At 41.6% G+C, this 19106-nt stretch overlaps 2 protein-coding genes across 3 annotated transcripts; one reads left to right on the top strand and one right to left on the bottom strand.

Annotated features, from left to right (window-relative positions):
- Positions 1 to 5413: 5413 nt before the first annotated feature.
- On the top strand, positions 5414 to 6841 carry LOC117848172 (uncharacterized). Its single transcript, XM_034729503.2, has 3 exons — positions 5414 to 5722; positions 5816 to 5847; positions 6092 to 6841. Exons 1-3 carry the CDS (start codon positions 5414 to 5416, stop codon positions 6576 to 6578), a joined length of 828 nt encoding a protein of 275 aa, XP_034585394.1. The 3' UTR covers positions 6579 to 6841.
- Positions 6842 to 9049: 2208 nt separating this feature from the next.
- Positions 9050 to 15448, bottom strand: LOC117848590 (mitogen-activated protein kinase 14). 2 transcript variants are annotated; one of them, XM_034730050.2, is made up of 10 exons: positions 14983 to 15448; positions 14179 to 14587; positions 12963 to 13090; positions 12817 to 12876; positions 11405 to 11554; positions 11165 to 11320; positions 10841 to 11052; positions 10343 to 10444; positions 10086 to 10237; positions 9050 to 9936 (listed from the first exon to the last, which is right to left on the bottom strand). In XM_034730050.2, the coding sequence occupies exons 1-10, from the start codon at positions 15004 to 15006 to the stop codon at positions 9656 to 9658; spliced, it is 1674 nt and encodes a 557-aa protein (XP_034585941.1). In that variant the 5' UTR covers positions 15007 to 15448; the 3' UTR covers positions 9050 to 9655. The 2 variants fall into 2 exon arrangements, with proteins under 2 accessions (XP_034585941.1, XP_034585942.1); XM_034730051.2 differs by having other exon boundaries at positions 15135 to 15447.
- Between the last annotated feature and the right edge of the window lie 3658 nt (positions 15449 to 19106).

The following is a 19106-nucleotide window of genomic DNA, read 5'->3' as shown; positions in this document are numbered from 1 at the left end:
AAAAGCGAGACGTGTGGGCTGCGGCTAACTAGTCGTGTGTCTAAAACAACATAAAATTCATAGAAATATTTTTTTCCTAGCCTGGTTAGATGTTAAGCCAACACTTATACGAAGTACAATGCACACAAAATAACTTGCGTGCATGCAAATAGAATATCCCATGAAATCGCTAATCATGTACATTCTTTGATCACCTAGAACTTGAGAAACAAGAATACCAAAACATAATTATATACAGTTCTAACTACCCATTATCAAAAGCTGACATTCACTCTCAAGCTCATAGTATACATATGTACAGAAGACAAAATGAATAAGTACCATATTACAGAGAGGATATTACAGAGAGGATCTGATCAGTTCATGATCACGTTAAAGAGATATATGTCATGTGCTTGTTCATTACTAAGGATAGAGTCAGCTGATAGTAGCTAATCCAGACATGGTTTCCTATCATCCTATGATCTACAGAACCAGCTGATTTGTGCCGTTGTTTCTTGCATTACCTAGAGAACATCCTCTCAATGAAAGATAAAATACCAAAACCATCGCAAGAAAAGATTTGCATATGTATATGGGATTTGAATAGTTCAGAATATTTTATGTGGCAGCAACAAATAAACTAATAATACATTCTATTAGAAAGAGATATATCTATCATGTGGCTAAGCATTGTAGTCGTGAAACTTCACCACAAATTAACGATGGAGTCAAATAGCCAACCCAAGCATCGTATTTTGCAATCCTGTGTGCTCGAAAATGGTGGCAAGTGGTGGTATGGCCATGTACAACCACACATTTGACCCTCAAGATAGACATGCATTCACATATCCCTAGACACAAAACTGGATAGGCTGCACCAGTGTTTGTCCATTTGTACTTTATGTCCATCTTGTGCATACATGTAATTAATACTATATACATGTTCATGTCCATTGTGACCTGCGAGAGAGCAGCCTTTGTGCTGCCAAATATTCATGCCAAGGTGAGAGATGTGCCTGAACAACATATATAATAAAATTGAGATATTCCCTAACAAATAAAATTGAGATATGGATATGCATCACTTGATATATCTTTAATTTATCATTAAGAAATTATTGTCTGACTATCAAAGTTCATACAATTAATTGAGATTAGGACAAATAGATTCACTACAAGGCCTATAAATAACCGGCCTTAATGTTGCCATTCCCCATTCCAACCACCCTATTTTTAGTTCTTCCTACTACTAATTATTGTGTAGGATGTACTCAACCCAACAACCCATAGATCCCAAGCTCAATGGTGAGTGGAGTGCCTCCGAGATGGTGCAAGAAGCGCCTCATAGTCAAGTAATCATTCCACAGCAAGAGGGGCACCACAATGGGAGGTTTTGGACCATAGAGGAGCACAGGTTAATATTTTTTAGATATAAGTTTATCACGCATACACATAATTTTTAACTGTTTTGAAAAATTCATGTCACATATTTCTTGTGGATTAGAACACTTATTAACCATGTGCTGTGGGGTTTTTATTAGATCAGTTGCTTAGATCTGATTTTTGTCTTCACTAATCTTGAGATTATGATAGGAAAGATCTGAATTAGTATCAAATAGGTTCATCCTAAACTCACAAATATTTCTCACTACAGGCAGTTTCTCCATGGTCTGCGCTGGTATGGCCTTGGCAACTGGAAGAACATCTCCAGGGACTTCGTCACCTCCAAAACACCAGTGCAGGTGTCCAGCCATGCACAGAAGTACTTCTGTAGGCTAGAGCGCACCTCCAGCAGCTATGGATCCAACAGCCAGATCCAAGGCAACCTAGTTGGTTGAAGATGATACATTGCAGGCTAAGTCTTGTTGGCAATGTTGTATACAGGGCTATCAATAACTCATTGCGATACACAATGCAATGATCTAGTATCGACCTAGTCCTAATATATGTAGGACACTCCGTGTTTACTATGTTTGTGGTTTCTCTTTATGTTTGTCGTTCATATATCGACAATGAATTACCACTACCATACTTATTGTTATATAATTATGTATTCTTGTTGCTGGATGTGTTATTTTCTTCTGATCTGTGTATATTTTGTTGTAAGACATGTTTGATTAATTCATGAGAGGGCTAAATAATACAAATGAAATCAACAAAGATGAGAAGTATATGATCATAACTTCACAGACATATGTTTCATGTTTTAAGCTATTATTAGGAACTATACATGTTTATGTAAGGATTGACAACCCGTTAAGTTGAGAAGATTTAGGATCTTGGAACACAAGAGAACTTGCTAATATTGTAGGATGGAGAGATGTGCATAATTATACTAATGAAGAGGATAAAAAACAGCAGTAAAACACCAAAGTACAGAATAATAGAACAGAGAAGCAAATAATTAAAAAGGAAAAAGACGACATGCCACCAACACATAAAGAGAAAAAAGAACTGCGAAAACAGAACTCCCCCTCCCCCTGGCGATGGCGAGAGACTTAATGGATTTAATCTAAGAAGCACAGATAGGTAACAGACCATAGGTAGGGGATGAATTATAAAGATGCTATTATTTTTCATTACCTGTACGCACCATGCTGAGGCGAGTGATCAGCATGACATTTTTTTTTTGCCAGATTTGCTGTCGTAGATGAAGACCTCCTGTCTGCCATTATTCCCAGGTTGATCACATGGACAAAGTTGTCCCCGAAGGAGAAGTGGTTCAGAAAATATATGGAATTACGGGTTACTATACCTCGTAGGGCACCGGGCACCATCATTGCCGTCGGTGCAGGCCGTGCCGAAGTTGGAGTGTTCGCTCCTGTCTCCGCCAAGGAGGAACGCACCACCATCGCCGATGGCATGCAGCTTGTCCATCGTGTAGCTTAGATTATTTTTTAAAGAAAGGATCCTTTTTCCTTCTGATCTTGCCTCTTGTCCTCCTCCTGTATTCCCTCTAATCAGGTTTACCTGATCCATAAATGTTTGGCAATTGTTGTTTATCGGCAATGAATTTCAGGCAACCTTCATTTGTTGTCGTACTTTCTCTAAGAAAACATGGCAGCATCACCCAACTGTACCCATTGTCACACTTACTGCAAGTGTTGCTTCATGAGTAGAGTGAGGTTCACAGTTAAAAAGTGAGCAGATTGAGGTTCAAGTTTGTTGTACCGCATGCCTCGCGCATCACATATATGCAGTGTGCGATCATGTTCAATTTGTTTTCAGGTTCACAATGTGGTTTATTTATGATTCGAGAGGCTGAGAGATTACATTATGTTCCAAGTAAACGTTCCATTGGTAAGAAAAAGTAGCACATTATTAGAACTATAGCACTTGCCCAAGCAACCATCAAAGTAAGGGCATGACTTACTCCCGTAATCCCGTTAGAATGGAAATAGCATGCCTACTAGCAGCACTAAATCTACACCTGCTGGCAACGGAAATTGGCTCTATACACCTATGCTGTCCAACAGCAAATCGAAACACTGATGATTGGGTATTTTGAGATGCTGCACTAAGCTAAATTCAAGCAGAGAATATGATAGAGGAGGTTGTTATGCATTCTGATTCCGCTTCAGTGCACGAAAGGCGTCGCTAGCCAAGAATTTTAAGATGTTGGAGTAAACCAAGATACTATGATGGAGGATCATAGCAGAGAGACATATGACCAAAGAAAGCACTCCCTCCGTTCCAAATTGTAGGGCATAATAATATCTATACACCTAGAAAAGACAACACAACCTACAATTTGGAACGGAGGGAGTAGATTGGAGATTTTTGAGGGGAAGCTCGTGTGATAGGAGCAAGCCAAGAAGATGCGCCGTTATATGCACAAGGGCAAGTGGCCCTTGATGGAAGACCTGGCTGCGAGGTACAAGAAATAACGTCATCAGTATAGGATTTCCTAGCAGGTTTTGTGATGAAAGTGATCCTTGGACATTCTAGTTATAATTATGCATGTCTATCAAAATTTTGATTTTGGGACCTATCATAGTACTCTGATTACGTAAGAGGTCAAACAAAATCTAAACCTTTGATTTCAGGAAGATAAAAGAAAAAAAGAACCATCGAGCAGGAATACCAGGACCATGGTATATATTCTAGCTAACAACCCATATTATGAAAGTTAACTTCACTCTATAGAGCCTGTTTGGTACCACTCCACCGGCTCCGCTCCACGCGAGAATTCGGGGAGCGCTACCAAATACGTCTGCTGCGACTAGCTCCACGTCTGAATAAGTGCGAATCAATTCACTCTTTTCACTGTGAGGCGGGAAGCGGAAAAAACCTGCTGCCCCCACTCCGCACCCGATTACGCCTCTCTCCGCGCGCCTAGTATGCTACCCCACCGCACCTCTGCGACACTCCCGCACCTCCATGCTTACCTTGCCTCCCTGATTCGGCTTCGGCCTGCACTACTGGAGTCGATTTCGCAGCCGGGGTGCTCGATTCGCGGCTTGTAGGCCTGGCTCGGTTGTTGACAAACCACTATCGGTGCACTACGATGACCCATTATCCAGGTGAGTGCCTCGTCGCCCGCCGCTGCATCCTCCGCTCGCGACTGGAGGAGGAGACCGAGTCAGGATGGTGCGTCCAGATCTAGAGGATCGATTCTTTTTTTTCTTGTTAGATGTTTTCTATGATTCACAAAGAGGGTTAGATGAATTGATTCACTAGGAAATTAAATCGGAATCAGGAGCAGCAGAATCGGGACGAAGAGCGCTGCTAAAAACACCCATAAATCAGACGAAACTATTAAGTGTCGTATCACAAGAAAAGATTTATATCATGTGGTTAAGCATTTAGTCGTAAAACTTCACCACTGACGATGGAGTCAACTAGCCAGACCATATGTTGGTTTTGCAATCCTATGTACTCGAGAATGGTATCAATGGTTGTATGGCCATGTAAATCCACACCTTTTAGCCTACAGATAGACAAGTGTCCACATGTCCCTAGACACAAAACTAGCTAGGCTGCACAGGTGTTTGTCCTTTTGTACACTTAATACACTCTTGCCTATGAATGTAAGTAATAGTATGTCCATGTACATATCCATTGTGGCCTGCTAGAGGCATTTCTGCATGCCAAGGTGTGTACAATTGTTGCATGTGTGTTATCAGTTATCACAGTGTGAGCTCAAAGATATGTGCCATAACTACATTGTATCATTAAGATATGAATATGCAAGGAATATCTTTAACTTATCATTTAGAAATCATTGACTTGATATCTTTAACTTATCATTAAGAAATCATTGTTTGCCTCCCAAAGGAACTCATACAATTAATTAAGACTAGGACAAATGGATTCTCTACAAGGCCTATAAATACAAGGCCGTATGGTTGCCATTCTCCTCATTCCAACAACCCTATTCATAGTTCTTACTACCAAGTATTGTGTAGGACGTACGCAACCACCACAAAACATGGATCGTAAGTTCAATGGTGAGTGGAGTGCCTGTGATATCAAGATAGTGAAATCACTCATTGCTAGTCGCAATGCCAACAACAACTATGCAGATGACTTGAACAAGAAACACAATGACATTGTGAATGACATCCAAGCACGGTTCCCCTGGAAGGAGAGAGATCAGGTAATTGAATTGTATGTTGAGCTCGTGGTGGAGATGATTAGTCCGACACAGAGTGGAAATCAGTTTGTGGTGGCAACCAACAACTCGGTGAATGATAACTTTGGGATTCCTGTGGAGGATCCAAACATGGATACGTTGTATGCCTATATGTCAAATAAGACGCCCGAGTCCATGAGGATGGTGGTTGAAGCTCCTCAGAGCCAAGCAATCATTCCTCAGCAAGAGAGGCAGCAGAAGGGGAGGTTTTGGACCATAGAGGAGCACAGGTTAATAATTTTTTAAATATACTTAACCTCGCGCATACTTATATTTCAACTATTTTGGAAAATTCATGGCTCATACTTTGTGGATAAGAAAAACTTATTAATCATGTGGTGTGAGGTATTGGTTATGATCAGGTTCTGAGATCTGATTTTTGTTTTTACTAATCTTGAGATTATAATAGGAAAGATCTAATCATTATCTCACTAGCTATTTCATCCTAAACTCACCAATATTTCTCACTTGCAGGCAGTTCCTTTGTGGCCTACGCGAGTACGGCCGCGGCAAATGGAAGGACATCTCAAGGGACTTTGTCACCACCAAGACACCAGTGCAGGTCTCCAGCCATGCGCAGAAGTATTTCCGTAGGCTGGAACGCACCTCCGAGAAGCAACGCTACAGTATTAATGATGTTGGCCTCTATGATGCTGAACCTTGGGTGTTGAACAACTCTTCCAGCTGGGAGGCGCTCGCCTTTACTGGTGGTGCATATAACCCAAACTTCTATGGGACCGGCAGGCAGCTTTCCACCGTGAACAACTTTTCACAGGTTTGGCCACCCTTCCTGTATGGTGCTGATCAGGCAAGCAGCAGCCAGGCTACTACATGGGCTGGCCAGCAAATGGGGGCTACAGCTCTAGCACTGGAGGGGGCTGGAAGCCAGATGGCCTGGACTGGCGATCAGCAAGGAGATTTTCTCCCTGAGCAGTGGATGGACATGGATAAGGAGTATTAGTAACTAGTTGTTATCTATGGTTTAGTATCCTAATACAGGGCTATGAACATTCATTGCGATGCATATGCAATGAACTAGTATCGATGTGTTCCTAATATATGTATGACAGTCCGTGTTAATTATCTTGTGGTTTCTCATCATGTTTGTCGTTCATATATCGACGAACATTACAACTACCATATTTACTGTTATATAATTATGTATTCTCATTGCTGGAGATGGTATTTTCTTCTGATCTGTGTATGTCTTGCTATAAGAAATCAACAAAGATGAGAAGTACAAGATCATAACTTCAGTGACATATGTTTTATGCCGTAAGCCATTATTATTAGGAACTATGTTTTGTAAGGATTGGCAACCAATTAAGTCCCACATTTGGTTCAATCCATGTGTGGACAGAAGATTCAGGATCGAGGAACACAAGAGAACTCGCCGATATTGTAGAAATAAATCTAAATAAAATTTATCTTTGTGGCAATGTTGAAGCTGCTAAGGAAGAAGAAAAAGGAAGAAAGAGATGCCAATGTTTGGGAACAAGAGTGGCCCAAATGTAGTGCAGGAGCATGGCACAATACCAAGGATCTACTGAAGAAAGCAAGGGAGGAGTTGGAATAAGCTAAAGAAGGATATACATGATTTTTTGACGTAAGCAGCCTAGAAGACTTTACATTTGGATTTTTCATGTAGATCATTGTAATGTATGTGACCATGGAATGTGTGCACTTGACCATAGTTTAGCCGTGTATTATTTTTCAAATTTGTCTTGTAATAACTTTGTGAACAAATAACTATTTTATTGTGATGGGAGCATGGATTATTATTTCATCAAATATAACTGAATGGATATACTCTATACATACATACCTATGATAATCTACAAATTCTCCATATGCTCACTTAAGCTCAACAATCAGAGGAGAAAGAGATTACATACCTCAAGAAGACTATTAGTGGAACGAAAGCAATTGTGTAGTCGGTGTGAAACAATTTTTGGCAGATAGATAAGATGACACACCAATTAAATTGAAATTAGAAAATCATCCATGGGCCACTGAATACACCATATAATAATAAAAAGTGCCTGGGAACTAGAGGTGTGGCAAAAATAAAATAAATTTTTTGATATGTGTACTCCTGTTTAAGAGGAGGGAGAAGACCTCACATAGTGGGAGCTTACTACATAACGTCAGCACCTTTGGTTTCTTGCAATGAAAGAACTAGCAGTAAAAGGAGGCACATTTGTAACATCAATTTATAGCTAGAACCAATGGTTCAAATAGATTACCACCATGGGTTCGTAGGGGACTTTTTTATTACTAGAGATGGTTCTTAGCTACAAACTGACAGTAAACATCACTACACTCAAGCCACTAAATGCAATCGGTCGCTAGAGTGCTTTTATAAACGTCACTAGATAGCCTTATTACAGTAATGAGATAGCAGAGAACAGGTTGTTTCCCTCCAGGGACATCAAAATATTCGTAGGAAGGGAGCAAAAATTTGTGTTAAATCTTCCATCACTTAGAACAAAAACCCAACATTTTCTTTGCCTTCCATACATGGACATAGTCCTTCGGACGACATAGCAACACTAGAAGTCGCATTTGCAACTTTGCCGTCCATTTAAATTGAATACCAAACCTTAGCTAGGTTGTTCTTTTCAAAGGAATAAGTTACTACAAAATTTCGATTGAGCTATCTCCCTCTATGAAGTGATCAGGTTCTACCCAAGCTTACTTTCTTTAAAGTTGCATCATTTTTGTTTCATCCATGAATACAGGATTCATACCATCTTTCTCACTATGGTAGTAGTTGTTTCTTGAAAAAGTCGGAAATTTCTCCTTTGTAATTAAGCAATGAGCTACAACTATACCACAGGCCAAAATATGTGGCTCCATTAGAGAAGATAAAGGCCGATGTAGTGACACATAACTAGTCGGTATAGCTCTTTGCTGACTCCATGCATAAGGCCTGCAGTGCTAGGTAGCAGCAAGCTTTGGGTCTTGAGAGTGCGCTCGAGCAGGGGATGGTGAGAGATGGCACCGGCAGAGAATGTTATTACGCCACTCCATCATCTATTTCATGCGATATCAAACTTGTAAAGTAACATATGGTTGTGGTTGTGGTTACCACTAACAGATGAAGGATGACAAGTGTGACCTCGTCGGGTGGCTGGACGTTGAGGGCCCGAATAGGGTCCAGGAGACCAGGAGGCACTAGAGGAGCTCTTGGACGTGCTCCAGCGCTACAAGCATAGCAAGAGGAAGCTATCGAACCCCTGGAGTTCATGACCCTGGCCAGTACACAGCCATGGCCAACCACATCTGCGACTTCTACAAGAAGGCCATCAAGCACTGCGGTGCAGTGATCGAAGAACAACTCAGCTTGTATGCCTCCAGCGGCCAGCTTGCACCACGCCAGCGAGGCAAGCAGCCACGCGAGCTTAGACATCCTCCAATCAAACAGTCATGTAACTTCCAAATAATAGTTTTTTCACAAGTGTTATTATAAACGTAAAAAAAGTTCAATAGTACAGTTAATTAACAAATTAAAATACAAAGTCACACGCTCTGGAGTTAGAACTCAGAAACGTGCAGATTACAACAATGAAATGATATTAAGGAAGTGTACATAGCTGCAGCTCCTAGGCCCCCGAAATGATCATTGTGCACCTGATGTGTAAGTGATTAAGAGCAACTACTAGCTTTTCAGTTCGGCTCTAGAGCTACCTGGTTGAAGAACAAGTTCATGAACAGCTTCAATCACGAACTCTGCAGACAGGTCCAATGTTGCCACTTACCAGTGAGTTTCCACTATACATCAGGCTGACAAATCTTCACCAGATTTTAGTGATTGAATAGCGACAAATCGAAACCCAGCAACTTCGAGTGCAAAGAATCCGGAATTTAGGAATCCTTTAGTTCTACGTTCTTTTAGAACTCAGGTATCTGGATTAAGAATACAAATCTGTACAGGACTACATTTCTGAATTTGTCAGAATAATGTAGCACTTAGCATAAGTAACCGCTGCTGATAACATGTTAGGAAATGGTTCGCTGGTGCACTGCTGCGGAAATCTACCAGTGGCCACCGCGACCGTCCACGGTAGCAGGTAACTTGTTTGCTGCATATGGCTTTGGCTGCCCAGCTTGGTTCACGTCCATCCTTTCAGCATCACCTGTCTCGCTCTTGCAGGTCTGATTTCTTCTCGGGTATGAGCTTCCAGAAGGGATATTGTTTGGGGCAATTGCTGGGTGCCTAGCAATCCTACGTTGCTCATACTGCTCAGCGGCAGATGCTGGACCGGGGTTGTACTGCAGCACTGAACCAACTGCTTTACCAGGCCTCGCAGCAGCACCTGTCAGATGAAAGAGATGAGTAGAGTTAGCAGCGAGTTTTATGGATGCATTTTGTCAGAAAATCAAATGGGAGTATTTGTGTAACTAGACCACACATATGTTCTATACAGTTAACCGCAATGTCCTCTTTGGGGTAGCAGGTGTTTACCATGAGGAACATGGAGTGGAAATTTATTTGCAGCAACTGAAGCAGAATGCTGCTGTGTCTTTTGTGTATTCTCTCTGATTAAACACTTGGAAAGATCCTCCGTGATGTTGGCTGTGCTTTGTTGTCGGTTGTCCGAATAGACAACAGAAGGCCTATTATAATACACGAGGAGATAGTCAGGAACCAGATATTCTGTCTGGCTAAAACAGTTGTCAGTTAACTCAAGACAGTCATAGGAAGAAAGAGTGATATCTTACCGTGGCAATGAGTTATGTTGCCTCTCAGGTGGGGTTCCTGTAGATCCCTTGCAATAATGTTCCTCAAGGTACGCAAACTGCTTTTTAAAATGATCTACTGCACTGAAAACATAAAGGAGCAACTCATTTCAGTTCTACGAAAAATGCAGTCTCAATTTATTTAGTGACTGGCCGGTTAAAGTAATCAAAATTAATTCTTGTTCGATAAAACAAGTAAACACTACTCAATACCAATCTAAAAAAACCATTTAACTCATGCTTCATGTACCGCTTATCAACATTAACAGAGTAGTCAAAACGACAAGACATGTTAATATGCAAAAGAAATTATGAATATTTGATTCACAAATCTGGACAGGTAATCAAGCAAGAATGATAAATAAACAAACATATAGAGTAGATAGGTTACTAACAATAGCACCACAAAATTACCCCATGTAGGCACATTTTGGTCAAAAGATTTTAAAGAATGAAAGTAGCCTTGGCATAGGTACACACCTTGGGTACATGAAACCACTTGACTCAGTTCCCTCAAGGAATTCTCTCAACATCTTTGGATGATACTCAAGAATCTCTCTATATATGAGTTCCCTTATGTCATCCTTTGTAACTCTCCGCCTCTCAAACTCAAATTCAAGCTTTGTGACAGCCTGTGCAGAAGGTTCTCTATCCACATTGGCTATATTCTTGAAATAAGGATCAGCAAGAGCCTGGCAATGTGTACGAGACATTAGTTAGTGGTGCTGGCATTTCAGGTTACTAGCATGGAAAGTTGGTGACACTCTATAATACAGTAATAAAAAGAGTGTTCAGTAAACTCACCTCTTCAGCACTTGGCCTGTCTTTTGGCTCAAAAGCTAGCATTCGCTCTAACAAACTTAGTGCAAGTGGATCTGCATTTGGGAACTTCTGTGTAAATGGTATAGCCTTTTTCCGCCTCATAGTGCTCAAGTAGCGCCTAGCCTTCTCATTTCGAATCTACAGCGAAATTACATGTAGCTAGAAGCATTAGACCATTTTTGTTACAATATAAAGAACATTTTGATGCCAAACTGTACCTACCCTAGATATTGCTTCTGGAGAAGGTGTTCCCAGGAGATCTGTAATTATATCGAGTTGATGTACCACATTTTTCCCAGGGAAAAGAGGTTTCCCAGTTAATAATTCTGCAAATATACAGCCAATACTCCATATATCTATTGCTGGTGTATACTGCAAAAAATAATAATAATTTTCAACAGTGCTCCAGATACTTCGCAAACTATATAAGGCCATGGAACAGGAGAGAGTTAAGGGCCTGATTGGTCGGGTTCCAATTTTTTCCCAACCAAAACCATGGCATGCCTAGAAATTTTGGCTATCAATTGGTTCACTACCAGAAATTGGCATGCCAATGTTTATAGCCAAAACTAAGGCAAGTCACTAGAAACTTTTTGAAACTCAAAAGGGTGAAAAGTATTGGTTGCCATACAGTAGCACCAAACCAAATGGATACCAAAATTTCTTGCCCTAACTTTAGCATGCCCTGATTTTGGCAAGCCTTGATTTTGGCATGCCCTAATTTTGGCTTGGTACGAATCGGAACCCAACCAATCAGGCTCTAAATATGCACCATTTCCTACCTATGAACAAAGAACATGCTATAGTAACAGAATTAAAACCACCTTATATTGCATCAGGCAATCAAAGCAGAGGTTTATGAAAGTCACCTTATCTGATGGTCTGAGTATAAAACTCAGCATAAGCCATAAGAGTGAAATTTTAGTCCTGAGTCGCATAGATTTTTTTCTCTTTTCTGGGAAATATTTGGATTGCAAAGTGGTCGCACAAGGTGTTCATGTTCCAACTTAAACTGTGGGGAATTAATATGATTCTATTTTTTTCTCCGTGACTGTTTAACCATTAGGTTCATCAAATTCAACTATTGTTTCAGCCAAGTGGAGTTTTGTCTGCAGCCACATAATGAAATAAATAGGCACCATGAGCACAGCTTGATAGTCCTTAGCGTAAATACAGTGAACAATATGATGTTTCATTTTAACAGTCTATGATCCAAAGCAAGTCTAGCAGACTCAATCAGAAGCGGAGGTTAGTGCTGGCCAAAGTTAAGGAGCACTTAATTCTATCACTTAAGCACAAAAAAATTGCTAATCTGGCCCCCTCTCATTGTCAAGCCAAGCTCTGCCACTGGATTCAATAACTATAAATCATGCAAGAAGTTGTCTTTAATTGTCGGACTAGTACTCATTGACACTGAACTAACTAAATACCTGAATATAAAGCTATTATAATTGAACTACCAAGGAAATGGTATGCATGTTTTACTAAGGAAATCCAGAACTGCAGCATTATTGAAAAGTAATTACTTATCACATTAAACTAGATTATTTGAATAATAAATAGGAAAACAGATAAAAATACTTTTACTGGTATCATGGTTGATATCAGATCAAGCGTATGTTCAGAAAACCAACCTTGGAGAAAAAAGATCCACACAGCTCAGGTGCTCGGTACCACCTAGTTGCAACATAATCCTAAAAAAGAGTAAGAAATTAGCTGATGCTACAAAAGTAGACTAGCTACAAGAATTGAACAGCATACTGGAGAAAATATGGTATACCGTCCAAAAGATGGCAGTTGGAGTATCGTTGAAAGCTACTCTGGCTAGGCCGAAATCGCATATTTTGAGCTTGCAATCAGCATTTGCCAGAATATTTTTTGGTTTCAGATCTCGATGAAATACATTTGCTGCAATAAGCTATTGAAAGATGCATCAGTCATATCAGGCATGTTAGTGCCACAAATAAGAAGCACAAAAAAGAAACAAATAAGGAGCACCTAAAGATTCAAGACCAAAAACATTATGTTTATAAAAGGCAAAACTATTGAAAGATGCATCAGTCATATCATGCACGTTTATAATTTTCCATATAAGTTACGGTTTAACCCTTACTTCCATATTTGTATTTTCAGCCTCCTTCTATACCAACATCATTGCTATGTGTTGGCTCCAATAATTGTTTATTTCATTAAATACAAAATAATTTGATATATAATTGTTATTAGATAGATCGTGATGACAACAAGCCTTCCTATCAGTTAAAGAAAAAATATTTATATTTTTTAGCATAAAAGACAAGTAGTAAAAAATATTCTTGATCACAAACATGTTCTTCAAGCCCATCATAAAAGGCAAAACTGTCTCTTTACACATACAGCAGATTCACAGATTCACAAAAACAGTGTGGCTATAAAGAGCAAAGAGTCTTATGTAATACAACTAGGCAGTAACCATTCGACATCTATACTTTACTACTTTAGTACCTCAAGACAAGCAAAACAATGTTAATATCTGGATTGAGCAGTAAGGCAGGCTGTGATAGCGAAGCAGCAAACGCTTAGTTTCCTACAACCTATACTGTAGCTTGATTTGCATCAAATTGGATGCAAAGTCCCATTTCATCATTTATTTAAGATTCCAGAAACAGCTCAACAAGAATTGCACACAGGATACTTTATTACCACAAATAAAGATCTGCCTTTAAGAAAGTAGACAGAGTACTAAATGAATAGTTTTGATGTGTATCAAACTAATAAACAATCTCAAGTTTCTTGTGAGCATATAGTTTCTGAAGACATTGTTAGGTTTCAATTTTTCGCACAAATGCTTACACTAGTGTACCAGCTACTAGCACACAGTTTGGATTGATGTCTAGTGACACGTATTCCACTTCAACGGTTATACATTGCCCATAGTAAATGTGGAACTCCAAACAGCAGGCCACTGGCTATTTGAATATTAAAAAAACAAATTCATGTGAAAACAAATCAATTACCTGTATGTATGTATTTCAATCCTCGAAGCAACTGATATAAGAAAAATTGATAATGCTCTGGGGTCAAGTCATCATTAGCCTTTATAACTTGGTGCAAATCAGACTCCATGAGTTCAAAAACTACATATATATCCCTGAATTCTCTCCTTGATGGAGGAAGTAGAATATGTTTTATTTCCACAATATCCGGATGCCGCAGTAGTCTAAGCAACTTGATCTCACGGAGTATCCGTGTCGCATCAGACACATGCTCGAAGATGTCATTTATCTTCTTTATAGCGACCTTTTCGCCAGTATGGGTGTCCAGAGCAGAGCAAACCACACCATAGCTCCCTTTCCCTATAACCTCCTCTATCTTGTACCTGCTGCCCTCACCATATTCCGTGAAGAAATCCATTTCCGAAGGTGCCTGCATCGCCAAAACAGTAAATGACTCAGGCTTGGACAATGTGATGCTTAGAAGCCTTCTAGTATGACAACGATGGCAACTGGCGACTGGCGAGGCTAAAAAGACATAGGCTAAGAATCAAAATTTCTGGGCGCCAAAGAGTATTTTGTTTTCAAGGAATTAATTTAATTATCCCCAGATCAGAAAAAGAAATTGGCTTCATCGGACACTAAACATCGTATAGATTTATATGCAAAAAAAATGTTGTAATCACTAAATCACCGGGAAAACACAGCAAGGGCACAGCTAGAAACACAAATCAAACAAAAGAATCGAAACACCAAGATTTCGAGCCGCGAAAGCAAGGAGGACCAACAACACCGCCCACACCACGGAATCAGACAGAAGACCCCGACCTTCTTCTTCTGGTCGTGCTGCATCCTCCCAGCAATCTCCAGGAACCACCCAAGCGAGGATCTTTGGCCAAGGCGGGCACGAAAGGTCGGATCTTTTAAGCCAGATCCAGCAAGAAGGGGGAGCAACAAGGCCGAGGAGGAAAGGAGCTCACTGCTCAGTGCCCACGCGCACACGAGGGAGGGAGCCGAGGTGGCGACAGCGCAGATCTCCCTGTTCCAGAGCTCGGAGCTGAAAGGAGCCGACAAGGGGCGGATCACCCAACCAACGAACACAGCTGTGATCTAAGCGGAGCTCGAGGCCGCCCACATGGAGCTGAGGAGAGAGAGGAAGCCAGGAAGGTAGTAGCTGAGGAGTCAAGTGAGGGAGACCACCACCACCAGTGGCCCCTGGTTTCCCAATTATATCGGGGCTTCGCTTCTCTTTTTCTTCACATTTTCGCGTAAGGATGGCTTGGCTGGTGTGATCCTGAGGGGAGGAGGCTGAGGCAGGCAGGAAGCGAGAGGCGCGAGGCCCCGCCCGCCCCCGACGGCAAAAGGATTGGGGCACATGGAGCCACCTGGAACTGTCGCCGTCGCGCACAGTCGGAGCACAGGCTGCGCCGATTTTTACGAGTTTTAGGAGCCGTCTTTCGACGAGTAAACTAATTTTGGGCGGTGGGCCGGTGGCGCTGGGCTTCGTTGTTACGCGTGCAGACGGTGATCTCCCCTCGTGAAGCTGGACGAGACACGCTTTGTGATAGCTGTGAGTGAGCGCGCGCTTGGATTGCAAAGTCAGGCATGTCGATTAGTGAACCTAGTCGCGTTCGAAGAATTGGATGAACCTAGTCAAACAGCGACACAAAGACACTACTTTAACGTAAACTGTTATTGAAGATAAATCTAACCTACCATTTTCAAAAGTTAATTCAAAATATTTTAAAAATATTTTATTGATCAAAACTAAAATGTGTTTGTTGTAAAGCATCCCAAAACGATTGATATTTGGAGGCAATGCTATTTCTATGAGTCCAAAATGACCCTGCAGGTTCCCATTGAATGACCACCTATTTGGAAACAGTACTGTTCATTAATTCTATCAAACAGGGCAGGTTCATGTCCCACTGAATATCAACAAACCAACAGCCCTATTGACTGAAATGACAGATGAAATAAAGATCATCAACTGCTTCTTCCAGTGTCTTCGCACAACTGTAGCAACCAATGTTAAAATGATTTCCTTTCAAAAGATTTCTTGTGTTTTAAGTGACAGCCAAAAGTATAATTTGTGTTTGCTTTGATGGGAATTTTTCCATAGCCAGGTAAAAGTCCAAGCAGCGGTAGAAGTCCCAATCCCAATGAGCGACCGTTATGCTTATTCGGAGATGAATTCCTGACTTCCTGAGAGCCCCAAATGTATGACCATTGATCTTGTATTTCATCCGAAAAAAAAAACATGTCCTCTAGCAAAGTTATTGAGTTGGAACTAACTGACTTGAGGCAGCCCACGGACAGCGGCAAATGGAAGTTGAAGACTGAAGCTTTGTCATTTTTAGCAAAGGAGAATTGGCGGAAAGATAATTTGAGGGAGCCCAGATCCCTGATATCCTCCCAAAAGAGAACAGTCAAGCAAACCGTTGGAATTGGATGGTACATCTGTTTTTGATGGAAAGATACAGATACCTAATATTCCACCAAGATAGCAAACACAACCCAAATATGACCAAGGCATCTGCCTCAATTATTTTCCTATATCCTCCACTCCTTGCTGACCACGGGAATCATCTGGACGAGACGTTGCAAGCCTGCAAGGTGAAAGATTTATGGGCACAGAAGAAATGGGTAACGTTATAGCATGAAAAAAAAGAAGGGTTTTTTTTTATGGGCAGACAAGCTTATCCAGATGATAGCTTATGCCATCCTTCAAATCCCAACTGATGATGACCATGCAAGCGATGGGCTCTTCATGTGTGACCAGACGAGTTTGTCGGATCACATCAATGCAATGTGGTCCATGCGTACTGCTAACAGCTACTTCCACGCTGCCAGTTGACAAACTTGAGGTTCAGATGTCGAACACACAGGACAGATGACATAGCGGCTGGATGAAAGGAAACACATCAAGGCCAACACCCTTCCTTTGGTTATTTCATTTGAATCTCCATCTCCATGTTCCATGTATTCTTTGTTTACTAGGATTTCAAAAGGCAAATTGCACGGTTCACACGTTGTAATTGCAAAAAAAAAAGGGCACATAGTTCAGTTGCAGCTGCAGAACGGCCCTGAGCAACCGTTTTTCGGTACCTTTACGGTTTGCAGTTGTCGCTGTGATTCTGTGACGATTTGTTTGAGTGAAGGGAAACATATGCGCAAGTTGCAGCAACTGGGAAGAAAGTCTTGTGTTCGATGAGCCGATGATTGCTGGTGTTTGTGGATCTTCCAGACCAGAAAGTGTCTGTCTGAACTCTGAACTTTTCTTCAGTGTTGGCATTGCTAGAAATAAGATGGTAATAACAATTTCTGATATTCAACTGACATCAGATAATTTATTTTGACTCGTTATTACGGTGAAAAGAACCACTACCTCCAGTGTGCGTATCACATCCTTGTTTAGATATCAGTGCAGCCATGGATTCGCAGAGTGAAGGTTGCCACTGTCGTCAGCTTCTTCAAGGTACGACAGCACAGACGTCAGACGCGACGCAGACTAAATATAGCCTGAACGATCCTAAAAACCCCTCGAAGGAGATAATAAAGAACCTAAAGCAGATGGTATCCTACTGCAAGGGTGGTCTTAAGAATCCAAAAGAAATTGCTCAGAAGAGATAGATGTATCCCAACCTCTATTGCTCTCACGTAAAGCTTTTTTTACGTGACAGGGAAAAGTGACTACGAATTCCCCTTTTTATTTGCGAATCCCTGTTTGTATCCTTTGAGCGCACGCCCATAAGTAGCGATCAAGCAAATCGATCAAACGATCCCAAAGATGGAGACGGTGGACGCGAGGCAACGCACGACGCTGAGGAGCAACCATGCATGAAGCGCGGCGTAGTTAGGGCTCCGAGCTTCCGACTGAGGCATACGTCAGTCGCGACGCTCGGCTCCGGCGCTACGCGGCGGCGGCGGCCGTCCAGGTCCAGCGTAGGCTCCCATTGCTGGTGTTCTCCGCCGAAGCCGGGGATGCCGTGAGACCTTGAGGGGGCGAGGTGCTGAAGCCTGAAGGTATTCTTCATCCAGACTCCGGAGCAAGGGTGGCGAGAGGCCCGGCTGGCTCGCCATCAATGCCGGCTGCCGGCCAGCTGCAGCGGGAGGGAGGGGGAGCCGTTATTTGCATAAAAGCGATCGCAATCCAATTATTTGCAGAAAATCCCTAATATGGACTTTTTAATCACAGTCCAAATATTTCCATAAAACCACCTATCTTGGATTCCGTTTTGCTATTTTATCCCCCGTTTGCGCCTGCTTTTGCCTCCGCCGCCGACCGCCGTCATGGACTCACCGAAGATCTGCGCCTTCGCCTCTCGCAATCCTCCGCTAGATTCTACTCCTTCCGTTCCAAATTATAAGTCATTCCAACTTTTTTAGAGCTATTTTATGTTTTACCAAAATTATAAAGAGGATCACACCGAATAGATGTACTATGAAAATATATTTAATTACTTATTTGATATCATGAATGTTAGTACTTTATTATATAAATTTGGTCAAATTCGAGATGTTTTGATTCTTAAGAAAGCTAAAACTAATTATAATTATAATTTAGAACGGAACGGAGGGGTAAATTCTCTAATCCCTGTGAATGCAGAGTTGAGGGTTTCCGACTCCGCCGCCGTCTGTTTGTCTGTGTGGGATGACCCCACGCCATGCTCGCTGCACCGTCGGAATCACGCCGGCGAGTTGTCCCGATTCGAGATCAGGAGCATCTCGCGTTTCATGAGGCGCCGCAGGGAGGAGATCCGCGACAGCGCGCTGGCACCGACAACTTCCGGCTACCAAGCCGGGCGGCTGATGAGGATGCCAGGACAGACGGAACTCGTCCCTGTCCATGGAACCTCCTGCAAGTGCAGAGGATGCCAGGACAGACGGAGTGCAGCGCCTGGTAATGAGTTGATCAGCCTATCTTAATTTTAAACCGATTTGTGCTCCTT

The sequence above is a fragment of the Setaria viridis genome, chromosome 3 (assembly GCF_005286985.2).
Source record: "Setaria viridis chromosome 3, Setaria_viridis_v4.0, whole genome shotgun sequence".
Classification (NCBI taxonomy): domain Eukaryota; kingdom Viridiplantae; phylum Streptophyta; class Magnoliopsida; order Poales; family Poaceae; genus Setaria; species Setaria viridis.
This window is presented reverse-complemented; position numbering and strand designations above follow the sequence as displayed.